At 41.2% G+C, this 14,276-nt stretch overlaps 1 protein-coding gene across 1 annotated transcript in view; it reads right to left on the bottom strand.

The window, feature by feature from the left end:
* Positions 1-14,276, bottom strand: part of pdgfc (platelet derived growth factor c) — a 267,864-nt gene that overhangs the window by 92,865 nt on the left and 160,723 nt on the right. The window contains exon 3 of the mRNA XM_073043028.1: positions 4,812-4,992. Within this exon, the coding sequence (XP_072899129.1) occupies positions 4,812-4,992 (181 nt within the window). The remainder of the gene's footprint in view (positions 1-4,811; positions 4,993-14,276) is intronic.

The following is a 14,276-nucleotide window of genomic DNA, read 5'->3' as shown; positions in this document are numbered from 1 at the left end:
CTAATCTTGATCTGATACTTCTGCATTTGCACATGCTGCACACATCTCCAGGCCTCAAGAGCCTCACCGCAAGGCTCAATGACAGCTTCTTCCCCACTGCCGTCACAATTACATCAATACTACCTCGGATGATATTACATTTCCCCTCAACTTGCAGTAATGCTGTTATGATAATTCTGTTCTGTTATTATGGATAACTTATATTGATATAGTTTATATTAACTTATATTTGTCTTCTTTGTAATGTACCGTGTTGCTGTTGAACAAAGCTAATTTTCAATGCATTTATACCAATGACAACCATAAACCTGAACTTGAACACATTCACTATTGTGAATTAATGTTCTCCACATGACCAAATGGTTTCCCTCTGATGCTTTGATTTCCTCAAGACATATTGATTAATTAAAGCGCCCCAAGTGCATTTGGGTGATTGGAGAATTGGGGGAGCAGGGAGTGGCTGATGTGGATGCAAATGGAAAAATGGGATCACTTAAACTGCTTGATGGTCAGTGCAGATGCAGACGTCTGAAGGACTTGCTACCATGAATATACATGGCTCCTTGATACTGTAACATTATAACAAGTCTGTTAAAAACTAGCTATGGCCAGAATAGCCAGGCAAGCTCATCACTACTGATGATGGAATACATTTCTGAATGCATTATTATGATGGCTAGACTTCATTAGGAATTTGAGGAGATTTGGTACGTCACCAGAGTCTTGCAAGTTTCTCCAGGTGTACCGCGGAGAGAGTTCTGACTGTTCCTACACGGCCTGGTACCGAGGCTGCAATATGCAAGAGCAAACAAGGCTTCAGAGGGTTGTTGAGTCAGCCAGCTCCATGATGAGCGCAAGCCTCCCTACCACTGAGGGCTCCCTCAGAAGGCAGTGCTTCAAGAAGGTGGCATCCATCGTTAAGGAGCCTCACCATCTGGCACAGGGCCGCTTCAGGTGGAGTACTATACTCAGTGTTTTATGACCAGCTTCTACCTCCTGCCATCAGAGTTCTGAATGGTCCATGATCATTACCTCATTGTTCCTCTTCTACACTATTTCTGTTTGTAACATGCTCATTTTTATGTCTTCCACCATACGGCTGACACAACGCAACACATTTCACAGCATAGGTCAGTGATAATAAACCTGACACTGATTCTAATTGGTATAAAACAGAAGTATGGAATTTGAAGGTATTTCACACTCCAAATTTAATAGAACTCTCACACCTTAATGGCAGGGCAGTGAAATCTCTTGTATAAATGAAGAATAGTATGATTACAGATCAACAAAATAAGGGATTAGCAACCAATATTTCTATACATCAGCTTCTGGAAGGAAGATATTTATCACCAGAAAAAGTGCTAATGGTTTATGTTGTTTTGAACATTAGTTGATTGATAGTCTGATGTTTACTGCAAAAAATAATAACATTGAACAAGTTAAAAAGTTTCAGTAGCGATCACTGACTTTTTAATTCAAATATAATCCATACACCTAAGTTGCATATCTCTTTTAATGGCCTCCTTTTGTTTTCCCTGCCTGATTATATTTTGTTTGTATTTATTATTAGAAATCTCTTCAGTGCTCTATTAGCATATTATTTGGACCCAATGTGCATCCCCTGTAATATTCCTATTTACATCAATGGTGCTGAGGTTGAGATTGAAAGCTGCAACTGAAAATCAGTGATAGCCTATCTAACCATGTTGATGACACAGCCTCCATTGCCTCAGGAGGCTACGGGAATTTGCCATTTCCCCTTTGACCCTCACCATTTTTGTTATTGATGCAGCCTAGAAAGAATCCCATCTGGATGCATCACAACTGCTCTGTCCAAGGCTGCAAGAAACTGCATAATTGTGGACACTGCTTAGCACATCACAGAAAGTAGCCTCTGTCTATACTTCTCTCTGCTTTGGAAAACTGGCCAACAAAATCAAAGGCCCCATCCTCTTTGGTCATTCTCTCGTCTTCCCCCTCCCATCGGACATAGGATACAAAAACCAGAAAGCGTGTACACCAGGCTCAAGGATTGCTTCTATCTCTTTTTTTTTGTAATTTATTTTTTTTATTGAAGTTCATCATCAGACAAACATTTCCATAAGAAGTATTTCAGACATTGTACATATATATCATATAATCATATATATCAGAAATCTCCTCACTTCACTCATTCAGGCTGCTGTCCCCCACAGGCTTCAAATCAGCCACCATCATCCCTGTACCAAAGAACTCTACACCTTCAGAACTAAATGACAACAGCTATGCGAATCATGATGAAATGCTTTGAATGGCTGGTAACGGGACACATCAAAAACTTCATTCCTGCCACATGGGACACCCATCATTATGCTTACAGACAGAACTGTTCTACAACAGATACCATAGCATCTGCCAAGCACCTGGCCCTGCCATATCTAGAAAACGAGGACACTTATGTCAGAATGCTGTTCTTGGATTTCAGTTCAGCATTCAGCATTATTGTCCCATAGAGTCTGATGAACAAACTCCTACTCCTCAGCCTAATTGCACCACTGTGCAACTGGGTGTTGGACTTCCTTCTGAACAGGCCTCAGACAGTCAGAAAGCACAACCACTCCTCCCTCCCCATCATCCTCAACACGTGTGCTGAGCCCACTGCTGTACACATTGCTCAAACACGACTGCAGGGCCAAACACCTGAGCAATTGCTTCGTCAGGTTTGCCGATGACAAGACAGTGGCGGGGATCATCACCAACAGTGATGAGACAGCCTACAGAGATGAGGTGGAAGAGCCCGGGCCTGGTGCCAGACAAATAACTTCGTCCTTAATGCCAACATGACAAAGGAAATAGTTCTCGACTTCAGGCGAACTCACACCACTTTACATCGGAGGCACAGCAGTGGAAACTGCAAGCGGTTTCAAACTCCTGGGAGTGTATGTCACACACAACCCCTCATGGTCCCATTACACATCCCGCACAGCCTCTTCTTTTTGAGGAGGCTGAAGACAGCTTAACTTTGCACATCCATACTTAAGTAATTTTACAGATGTGCAGCAGAGAGCATCCTGACAAGCTGCATCACTGTTTGGTGGGGAAACTGCAATGTAGAGGACAGGAAGGCTCTGCAACATCTAGACAGAACTGCCCAACGCATCACTGGCACCAGTCTATCTGCAGGCAAGGACTTCTATAGAGAAAGATGCTGGAAAAGGGCTGGTAACATCATGAAGGATCCCAAACACCATGCTCATGGACTGTTTGTCCCACTCCCATCAGGGTGTGTGACATCCACATCAGGACCATCAGATTACTTTCCCTAAGCAGTAAGGATGATCAACACCTCCACCCACTACCTCCACCGTTACCTTATTATTTCCTGTCAGTCACTTTATGTACAAACCAACACTACTTTATGGACATACCATTAATCTATGTATATAAGCTATCTCATGTGTTTATATTCATAGTGTGCTTTTTTATTATTATTGTGTTCTTTATCTTTTGTGTTTTTTTCAGACTGCATTGGATCCAGAGTAATAAATATTTTGTTCTCCTTACACTTGTGTACAAGAAATGACATTAAACAATCTTGAATCTTATTCTGCATTCTGTTATTGTCTTCCCCGGTACTACCTCAATGCACTGTTGTAATGAATTTATTTGTATGAACAGGATGCTTTTCACACTACCTTGTTATATGTGACAATAATAAACCAATTTTGTATCTCTGGTGGCCTAATGTGTCAGAGTTTACATTAAAGACATAATTTGTTGCATCAAAAGTGATCTAATTCTATACATCCAGTCCTTGGAACATTTTGTGAAAGGGAGATGATGACATATATCAAATTCCTAGGCATTAGAGTAGTCAATTCCTTCCATCCCCCATAATGTTTTGCTTTTCTCCCATTCTTCTAATCTCTTGATGCTTTCACAAGGGCTGATCTCTTTATTTTTCCCTTTCTAAATCTGCTTCTGTGCCTGTCATTCAAAACATTTATTCTCAATTCATTTACTAAGTATTTTCAAAACTTCAATCAGCCCTTTACCCTCATGAGACTTTTGGAGTGACCAAGTGGCTTAACCACATCCCCACCTCCACACCTAAGTTCTAATTCCCATTGAAACCACCACACTGCCTTATCTTGTCTGCTCTGTTTTTTGATCTCCCAAGGGCATAGACTGGAACAAAGGCTGGAAATTATATTGTGGGAAAGTAATTCAGACATTCACTGTTAGATAAGGTTGGAGTCTGTGTAAATCATGACTATGCCCTTTTCTCACTTGCCAAAACTGTTTGTTACTCTAGGAATGCAAAACTGTTTAATTTCATCCTACAAAATTCTTCTCACTTCCCTCCTCTATTCTGTCATTACAACAGACCATCTTGTCAGTTGCTCAGATGCCCTCCTCCTATTCTCCCAAGGCAAGCAAGCTTCTTCAACCCCAACAGCAGACTCACAGCTCTCTGGTCTATCTACTCCCTTCCTTCATGCCCTTTCCAAAGTCTATTGTGAAGTTCCTTTACAATTCCATTCTTAGTGATGAGCAAGTGACTACCCAACCTTTTTCCTAGCTCCAAGGTGAGCAGATATAGTGAGGCTCTTCCTCTTCAGTTACATCCTTCAAATATGGAGAGGCTAAGGGTAATTTTCAATGAGTGAGGTGATGATAGTTTTCTCCTGCAACGAATCAATGATTCAAATTCTTGAGTATGCCTTGGTGATTATGAGATAAATGGAAAGTTCATTCAATTATTTCCTTAAGTTGCACTATTAAGTCCACATGATTATTCTCTAAAAAAAAAGATTTATGTTACTTACAGACTCTAAAAGTGTATAGTAAATGCAGAAGCCTGGTTTTGATGCCAGATACTCATCGGATTGAAATCGTATCCTGACTTGGTTTGCCTTTGATGTTTGTATTCCTGGAACTTCACTGGCACCACACCACCGTCCAATAATGGTGCCGTCGCTTAAATCTTCAATTTCCACAAAATCAAATCTGAAGAACAGAAATAGTTTTTAATAAAAGTCATTTGGATGGAAATAAATTACATTTTCAAGATTCACGATTCAAGATTGTTTAATGCAATTTCCTGTGCACAGGTGTAAAGGAGAATGAAATAATTGTTAGTCCGGATTTGATGCAGCAAAAAAAAACACAGTAATAACAATAAGCAACACAATAAATATAAGTACTTAAGATATCTTGTATACATAGGTTGGTCATATGTCCATAAACTGATGCTAGGCACAGGAGTGCCTGTACATAAAGGACATGAAGTCTATACAGGAAATAATAAAGAATTCAGCAATGTAAACAACAGTTGATTGTCAACCACACCACAAGTCCACAAAATGATGTGCAAACGTGTGACACACACTGGAGGAACTCAACAAGTCAGGCAGCATCTATGGAAAGGAATGAAGACACTTCATTAGGAATGGAAAGAAAGGGAGAAGCCTGAATAAGAAGGTGGGGGAGGGGGGAGGGAAGTTTTACAAGCTAGAAGGTGACAGATGAAACCAGCTGAGGTGAGAGGTAGGAGTGTGGGGGAGCCATTTTATTCTCTCAGTTCCTCTCTCTCAGCCGTATCTGTTCCAGGATGAAGCTTTCCTTTCCAGAACATCATAGATGTCTTCCTTCAAAACAGCATTATACAAAAAATTCTCAGCTCCAGAAATTATAAAACATTCATCTCAGTTCCTAATTTGCACAATTTTGTAAAACAGATTTGTTCATCATCAATGTCGTGTGTTCTTTGGCAGAGTAGAGAAGAACAAAAAAAAGTCTAGTAAAGCTGCAGATCATGTAGGTGTAAGGAAAACAATTAACCATTTGGCCAAACTTATCTTGATGAACTAAAATGGAGCTGTTCCTCATTTTTAATTTTGAGTCTTGTGAGGTTCATTCTTTAAAAATCCATAACAACATATGAGAGCAGAATTAGGTCCTTTGACCCATCGAGTCTGCTCTGCCATTTCATCATGGCTGATCCATTTTCCCTCTCAGTCCCAAGTCCCTGACTTCTTCCTGTAACCCTTCATGCCCTGACCAATCAAAGATCTATCAACCTCTCCCTTAAATACACCCATTGACTTGGTTTCCACAGCCACCTATGGCAACAAATTCCACAGATTCACCACTCTCTGGCTAAAGAAAGTCCTCCTCATCTCTGTTCTAAAAGGACGTCCATCTATTCTGAGGCTGTGTTCTCTGGTCTTAGACTCCTCCACCATAGGAAACATCCACATCTAGTCTACTGAGGTCTTTCAACATTCGATAGGTTTCAATATTGAATGAAAGTCATCAATATAATTCCTCAACTTGACAAAGTAGGTATGGGGTGAAGTGGGGGTGTTGAAGCTAAACTTACTCAGGTGGACATTGCGATAGATCACCCACTGACTCTGTTACAAATGCTTCAATCTTCTGTTTAGCACATACATTGGGCTTTGCTGTTGGTGCTGCTGGAATGATCTCAAGGCCTCTCCTTCAAATTATCTGACTGGTTGTCTATCACCATTCACAAATGAACATGCCAGCAAGGATATCTGATCTGCTGGTTGTAGTATTGCTTTGCTCTGTCAATTTTGTATTGTTTTTTCATGTTTGGACAGGTGTCAACTCTTTATTAAATACACACAATCGTTGCTGTGCTCAGTTCTAGTCGCCTCACTACAGGAAGGATGTGGAAGCCATAGAAGTGGTGCAGAGGAGATTTACAAGGATGTGGCCTGGATTGGGGAGCATGCCTTATGAAAATTGGTTGAGTGAACTCGGCCTTTTCTCCTTGGAGCGGCGGAGGATGAGAGGTGACCTGATAGAGATGTAAGATGATGAGAGGCATTGATCGTGTGGATAGTCAGAGGCTTTTTCCCAGGGCTGAAATGGTTGCCACAAGAGGACACAGGTTTAAGGGCTGGGGAGGAGATGTCAGGGGTAAGTTTTTTACTCAGAGAGTGGTGAGTGCGTGGAATGGGCTGCCGGCAACGGTGGTGGAGGCAGATACGATAGGGTCTTTTAAGAGACTTTTGGATAGGTATATGGAGCTTAGAAAAATAGAGGGCTATGGGTAAGCCTAGTGATTTCTAAAGTAGGGACATGTTCGGCACAACTTTGTGGGCAGAAGGGCCTGTACTGTGCTGTAGGTTTTCTATGTTTTGATGTTATTCTGGTTGGCTTTTTGCAACCTGGTTGGAGCAGTGTCAGTAATCCTTTCTCATGATAATTGTGGAGGAAAGAATATGTTACAGATAATGTAGAATACCATTCCGTTTTTGTTATTGATTGAGAGAGCTGAAAGACCATGTCACAATGCAATGCAATATCAGTATTAATTTTAATTGTGTCATTTTGCATCCCTCCAGAAATTTGATTGGGGAATGACCTCAGACAGAATCTGGGACTTTGTCTCAAAACAGACTGTGCATGATTACTTCTAACAATACTTCCAGGGACAGACACATCTGCTGCATTTGGTGGGAATGAGATTATATTGATTTTCCCGCCACCTACTGTAAACTTTGTTGTCCTTCAGTGATGGTCATACCATGTGATGGATGTAGAAGTCCTTTTGTGTTCCTGCTATTCTCAGACAGATTCCTCATCTGTCAAAGGTCTGTAGGTGGTAATTGTGAGGAAGTTTCCTTTCAGGTTTTCGCCATGATACTGTATGGGGTTTGAAGTTAATATTGATAATTCCCTGTACCACTCCATCCCAAATGCACACCACTGTTTTGCTACGTATTTAGCCTCTCAGTAGGACAGGATCGACTTGTACATTGTGAAGGAGGATTTCAGCAAGTCAGCAATAAGCTACGAGTCCACGAATATGTCAATGTCCAACTATGCTCGACTAGTCTGTGGAACAGCACTCGTGTTTTGGACAACAAACTTTTGCTGCATGTGAAAAGGACTTTGAATGTCAATTGGACTGGAGGTGACATCCCTGAAATTGATGCCTTGATCTGGGGTCAGGTGGTCCTTCTGGTTTTACTGTGCTGTGCTTAAATATAGCAGCATGATACAATAACGTGTCTTCCTAGTCAGTTCAAAGGGCAGTTTAGGATGAACCATATTGTTGAGTTCCTGGAATCAGATACAGGCTAGGCCAATAAGCGTGGCAGTGTCCTTCCCTGAAGGATATTTGTGAACCAGATACTTTGAAAATGCAATAAGGTAATTGTTGCTATCAATGGAACTATTATCCTACTACTATAGATTAATTAACTAACCAAATTCAAATCCCCAAATGATACGGTGGGATTTAAACTTCTCCTCTATATGTCAATGATATTTGTTGGTTCTGCCTCTAGATTACTAACCAATATACTATGGTTCCCATGAGCAGACTGATAGGACAGATAGCTCTGGAAAACTGCTGGGATTTGGGGCAAGTTCAAGCTCTGCTTCTGAACTCCACTTCCCTTTAATTCCTGGCTCAGCATCTCATTGTGGAGCAGCACCAAAGATTTGCATTTGATGTTATTCCTATGGAGCATCTGGGAATCTTTTTGCTATGTTAAAGGAACCATATAATCCTTCTGCTATGAATAGATATTAGCTTTAAAAGCGGGGCGATTCAGATTGGGATATTGAAACTCAGAAGTGCTTTGCTTGACTTACTTTATTAAAAAAATAAGTGTCCTTTTCCACATTTCATTATTTAGTCAAATTAAAAATTGATGATTTAAGAACAAAATGAAACTTAACCAGTTCATTTTGGACAACTCAGGAATTTCAGCTGGAGATGTCTCACACTGATTCAGCCTTGCATGTCGGGTGAGTTTTCTGTGTCGGTGTGCACAGGATGATATCATTCCAAATGCATTCTCATGTTCCTTTGTGGCCTTTCGTGGCAATTCAGAGGAACTTAGACCAACTTGCCTGGGCACACCACAAGTAAGCTTTCATAATATGTTGCTAGATTGTGACATTTGTAACGATGGTTCAGTATTGACCTCTTACTTTTCAGACCCCGTTTCTGGGCAACGTGGCACCAGAATCCCCAGGCTCTGAACTGCTCAGTCTTCCAGTCTCCTGATGGTTCTGGACACCCCAGCCTCCGAGGTTCCAGGCACCTGCACTCTAGGCCCCAACTATTGGTCACCAAAGGTCTCTTATTTCAGTTGCCAAAGACACTGGTTGCAAATAAACTGAGTTTGTCTCTCATTTCTTCAGCCCGTTGATCAGGACATTGCAGTACCTTGAGTTTTGGCTCATTAAGATAATAGGTGTTGGGATTGAAAAACAAGGCATACAACATATAAATCTGCATGTCTTAAACAAATTTTACTTTCCGCATATGAGATTGGTGTATCTGATAATACATTCATATACACATAGTTGATATGTCAACATAACTCTTTATGAATATTCTGTTTAAAATACCTAGTTTTAATTAAAGAGCTATTGTGAGAACAAATGTCCAAGGTATAATACCAAAATGAATTTTGTCTCCAAAATGAATCTGTCTACAAATTTACATTTTCACACAGTTGGCCACTTCTAAAGCCACAAAAGAGAGGGAAGGGAATTTGTCATGTTGGTCTGCAGTGTGGGATGAGAAGGAAGCTGAAGCCAGGATCCAGAATACCTGTATGGTTCAGTTTGTTTGGAGAAGCTAGAATGTAGATTCAGGTCACTACATCCCTGGAGGTTATTACCGGTATCAGTGTTTTATTTGCATGCTCGTATGTTGATTCTTTGCAGGTAACAAGGACAGTGTAATTCTCAACACTCAGTGATAACTTTTCTCTTGGGCATCCTGAGATGAATGAAAGCCAAATGCTACCAAGGCCTCAAAGACAATTCAGTGATATATTGGCTGCTGTTATGGATAGATCTCTGGATTTCTGAAATGAATTTCACTCACTAATGATCATAAAATTCAGAGTGCAATATATCACATGATACATATATATATACATATATCTCCAGGAGCAACACTCTGTGCCTGCAGTACGGTTTCTGAGCATCTACCCTTATATTAATTGTTCTAATTGTGAGTTCATAATGGGCAAAATGTTCCTGTTGCTGGAACAGAGGGGGGCATGCTCTTAAAAAAACACCCAATATTCCACTCATAAATTTAAATTAAAGGCAAATTGAAGTTTTCCTTATGGATTTGATATTGAACTCTCATTTGAAACATGATTGGCTGCACACATGGGTAGCTGAGGCAGGGATGCTTCGGGTCATCTCAGATCATTACAGTCTTATTTGTCCTTCCCCCACTTTCTCTGCAATTTGAAACCAAAAGGCTTTCTCACTTTCCATGTACTGAAACATTTTTGACGTAATACATTAACTTTTTTTTCTACAAATGCTGCCTGGCCTATTGAGTTTTCCCATTTTTTTTATGTTCACTTCAAATTTTCTCTATCTGCGTTTTTCTGCTTTTATAATTCTGTTGTTGTAAGGCACTGACTGATTCTTTGCGCACCTCTCTTATAGAGTCATAGAAAAGTACAGCACAGAAACAGGCCTTCAGCCCATCTAGTCCATGCTGAACCATTTAAACTGCCTAGTCCCATCAACCTGCAACAGGACCATAGCCCTCCATACCCCTGCCATCCACATACCTTTCCAAGCTGTTGAAATCGAGCTCGCATGCACCACTTGGTTCCATGTTCTCACAACCCCCTGAGTGAAGAAGTTTCCCCTCATGCTCCCCTTAAACTTTTCACCCTTCACCCTTAACCCATGACCTCTAGTTGTAGTCCCATCCAACCTCAGTGGAAAAAGCCTGCTTACACTTACCCCATTTATACCCTCATAATTTTCTAAACCTCTGTCAAATCTCCCCTCAGTTTTCTATGTTCTAAGGAATAAAACCCTAACCTTTTCAATCTTTCCTTATAACTCACATCCTCCAATCATCAGCAACATCCTTGTAAATTTTCTTTGTACTCTTTCAACCTTACTTACATCTTTCCTGCAGGTAGGTGACCAAAATTGCACATAATTCTCCAAATTAGGCATCATTTACATCTTACATAACTTGAATATAACTTCCCAGAAGCAGTGAATTAAAGTCTCTGCCTAACTAATATCAACACATCAATGCAATACTAGAAAAGTCAGCACACACGACCAATGCTGTACCACCATCAAGTGTGCTTACTGCTCCATCCCTCACTCACTCTTTGGTAAATCTGACCACCTAGCTGTGCTTCCCCTGCCTGCATACGGGCAAAGTCTGACAAGCATGGCACCAGTGAAGGGGATATGAAGAGATGAATGGAAGAGCAGGACGAGTGAACTTGGGATTGCTTTGAGACAATGGACCCATCAGTGGAGCTAAATAAATATGCCACAGTCATCACCTACTTCATAAGGACATACATGGACAAGTATGTATCCACAAAATCATTCTAAGTCTTCCCCAGCCAATACCCTGAGTGAATCAGGACATTTCTAATCTACTGAGGGTTAGATCAGTGATATTGAGGACTGGCAAACAGAGCAATAGAAAAAATTCAGGTACAACCTGCACAAGGCTACTGTGAGTACAAAGAGGCAATTTCAAACCACACTGGAATCACAGATAGGCGCTTGACAGCTGTGGCAGGGCTTGTACAATATAACTTCCTGCAAGGTGAGATCAGGTAACATAAGATCACCCCCAGATGAGCTTAATGCCTTTTATACGTGCTTTGATAGGGAGAACTATGACATATTAACAAGAATCGGATGACTCTGTAATTTCAGACAATGAGACTAAAGTCCGTATGTCCTCCAGAAGGGCAAATCCACAAAAGGTGTCTTGTCCAGACTGCATACCTGAACGAGTGCTAATGACCTGTGCCGATCAACTGACTGGTCTATTTACAGACAAATTCAATCCTTCGCTTCAGTGCTCTGAGGTTCCAGCTTGCTTCAAAAAGGCGTCTATTGTACTGGTGCCCAAGACAACCTAGTGACTCGCTTCAATAACTACCGTCTATTATCGCTTACAGCAGCCATAATTAAGTACTTTGAGAGGATGGATATGGTGCAAATCAACTTCTGCGTCACAGATGACCTAGATTCACTCCAGTCAGTCTACTGGCCCAACAGCAGAAATGATCTCTCCAACTCTTTGCTCTGCTCTGGACCATCTGGAGCGTGTACACAAGACTGCTGTTCATTGACTATAGCTTGGCATTCAAAATGATCCCATCCAAACTATTCATCAAGCTTCATAACTTGGTCCTCTGTACCTTGCTCTGCAAATAGATATTCAATTTCCTCATTAGGTAACTTCAATCAGAGAGCATTGGTAACTCCTTCTCACTGACTATCAAAACAGGTGAACCTCCACCCTGCATACTTATCCCCTGCTCTCCTTTCTATACACACATGGCCGTGTGGCTAAGCTCCTATGCTGACAACACTCCTGTTGTTGGACGAATCATAGCTGGTGATGAGTTAGCATTCCAGAGCAAGATAGGAGACCTGCTGCAAAATCAATCACCTGTTTAATGTCAGCAAAGCTAAAGAGCTGATTGTCAATGTCAGGAAGGGGAAAGAGGGCGAGCATGCTCCAGACTATATTGGAGGACCAGCAGAGGAGATCACCAACATCTTTAAATTCCTGAGTGTTAACATACTGGGTTGCATGTCCTGGGCCCAGCATATAGATGCAATCATAAGGACAGTGCACCAGTGTCTTTACTTTCTTAACAGGTTAAAATAATTCATTTTGTCATCAAACATGCCACAAATTTCTACAGCTGTAATGTTATAAGTTTACTGACTAGTATCATAGTTCAGTACAGTAACTTGAATGAACAGGAACAAAAGAAGTTGCTAAGAGCATTAGGCTTTATGGGTGCATCCCTTCTCACCACTGGTAGTATCTAAAGTAGGCAATGCTCAAGAAGGCGACATCCATCATCAAAGTACCCCACCATTCGAGCCATGTCATCTTTTTGCAGCTACCGTTTGGTAGGAGATAGAGTAGTCTGAAGTTCAATATAGAAGATGGTGTTGGTGATATACAGTGACGTTTTGTGGGCAGCTCACAAAACTTATAGATATACTTTTGCTGAACTTCTGTCACTGCAATCTGCAGCCTGTAATTTCCCTTTAAGAAAACATATCTTTAAACCATCTAAACAAATTAGCAATTCCACAATTTCCTGAAGGACTTGGCAAACTTGATGGAGGTCCATTGACACCACCAGAAGAGAAGTCAGTGGAGAGGACTTCAAGACAGACTAAAGTGTTGGGGTATGAAATATCCTCTACTCAGTATTTTTTGTTAATGTACATGCTAGAGAACAAGATAAAACATCTAAGTGACACACACAACATGTTGGAGGAAGTCAACAGGTCAGGCAGCATCCATGGAAAAGAGTAAACAGTTGACATTTCAGGCCAAGATCCTTCTTCAGGTCTTTAGAATGTCTAAGGGCAAGGTAGCTGTGTCAGAGGGAAATAAAGAATTGCTGCATTCTCTGTTTCACTGAGACATGGCTCACTCAAGACATGCCAGATATGGTAATCACGCCTGAAGGGTTCTTGATCTTCTGAAAGGATTAATCTGCAGAACATTCGGGGAAAGCAAAAGGTGGGGGATTATATTTCATGTTAAACTCATCACGGTGCTCAGATGTAGCAGCCTTATTGGACTGTTGTTCTCCTGACCGGGAACATTGATTGATTACACTCCATCCCTTCTACTAATTGAGAGACTTCTCCTTCATGATCTTGGCTGTAGTTTACATCCCACCAAAAGCAGATGTTAAGCAAGCACTCGAGGTATTAAGTGTTGTGATTAGCAAACAAGAAACAGACCACCCTCTTGCATTTCACATCATTGCCGGTGTCTTTAATCAGGATTGATTAAAGAAATCTTTGCCCCATTATAACCTGCAGCACCAGGGGTCCACATACACGAATACTGTTATACTATGATCGGGAATGCCTGCCGTTGCATCCTTAGACCTGTTATGCCTGCGCCCCAACTCTGAGGGGCCAAGGGGTTGAAAGTAGCCCCCTCCTTTTTGAGAATCACAAGATCACTATTAATTCAGGTCTGGGACCCAGGAAATGAGAGAGAATCCTCAAGGTTTTGGAATGTGTCCTGGCCTCAGCAAGACAAAGCCATGGATAATGGCCATTGTCTCTTGGAGACGGAATTGTGTATTGAGTACTGTACTATTCATTGAAGCCCCTCAGGGGATGACCAGAGTGGGCTGGTTGAGGGATTGCATCATCTCAACCTGATTGACATCTGAGACCCCGTGAGTAAGGATAAAAGAGGGTCTGGGGAACAACCCCTTCAGACGCACCAG

This window comes from Hemitrygon akajei, chromosome 4 (assembly GCF_048418815.1).
Source record: "Hemitrygon akajei chromosome 4, sHemAka1.3, whole genome shotgun sequence".
NCBI classification, from domain to species: domain Eukaryota; kingdom Metazoa; phylum Chordata; class Chondrichthyes; order Myliobatiformes; family Dasyatidae; genus Hemitrygon; species Hemitrygon akajei.
The sequence above is the reverse complement of the archived record's forward strand: the minus strand, read 5'-3'. Positions and strand labels throughout refer to the sequence as shown.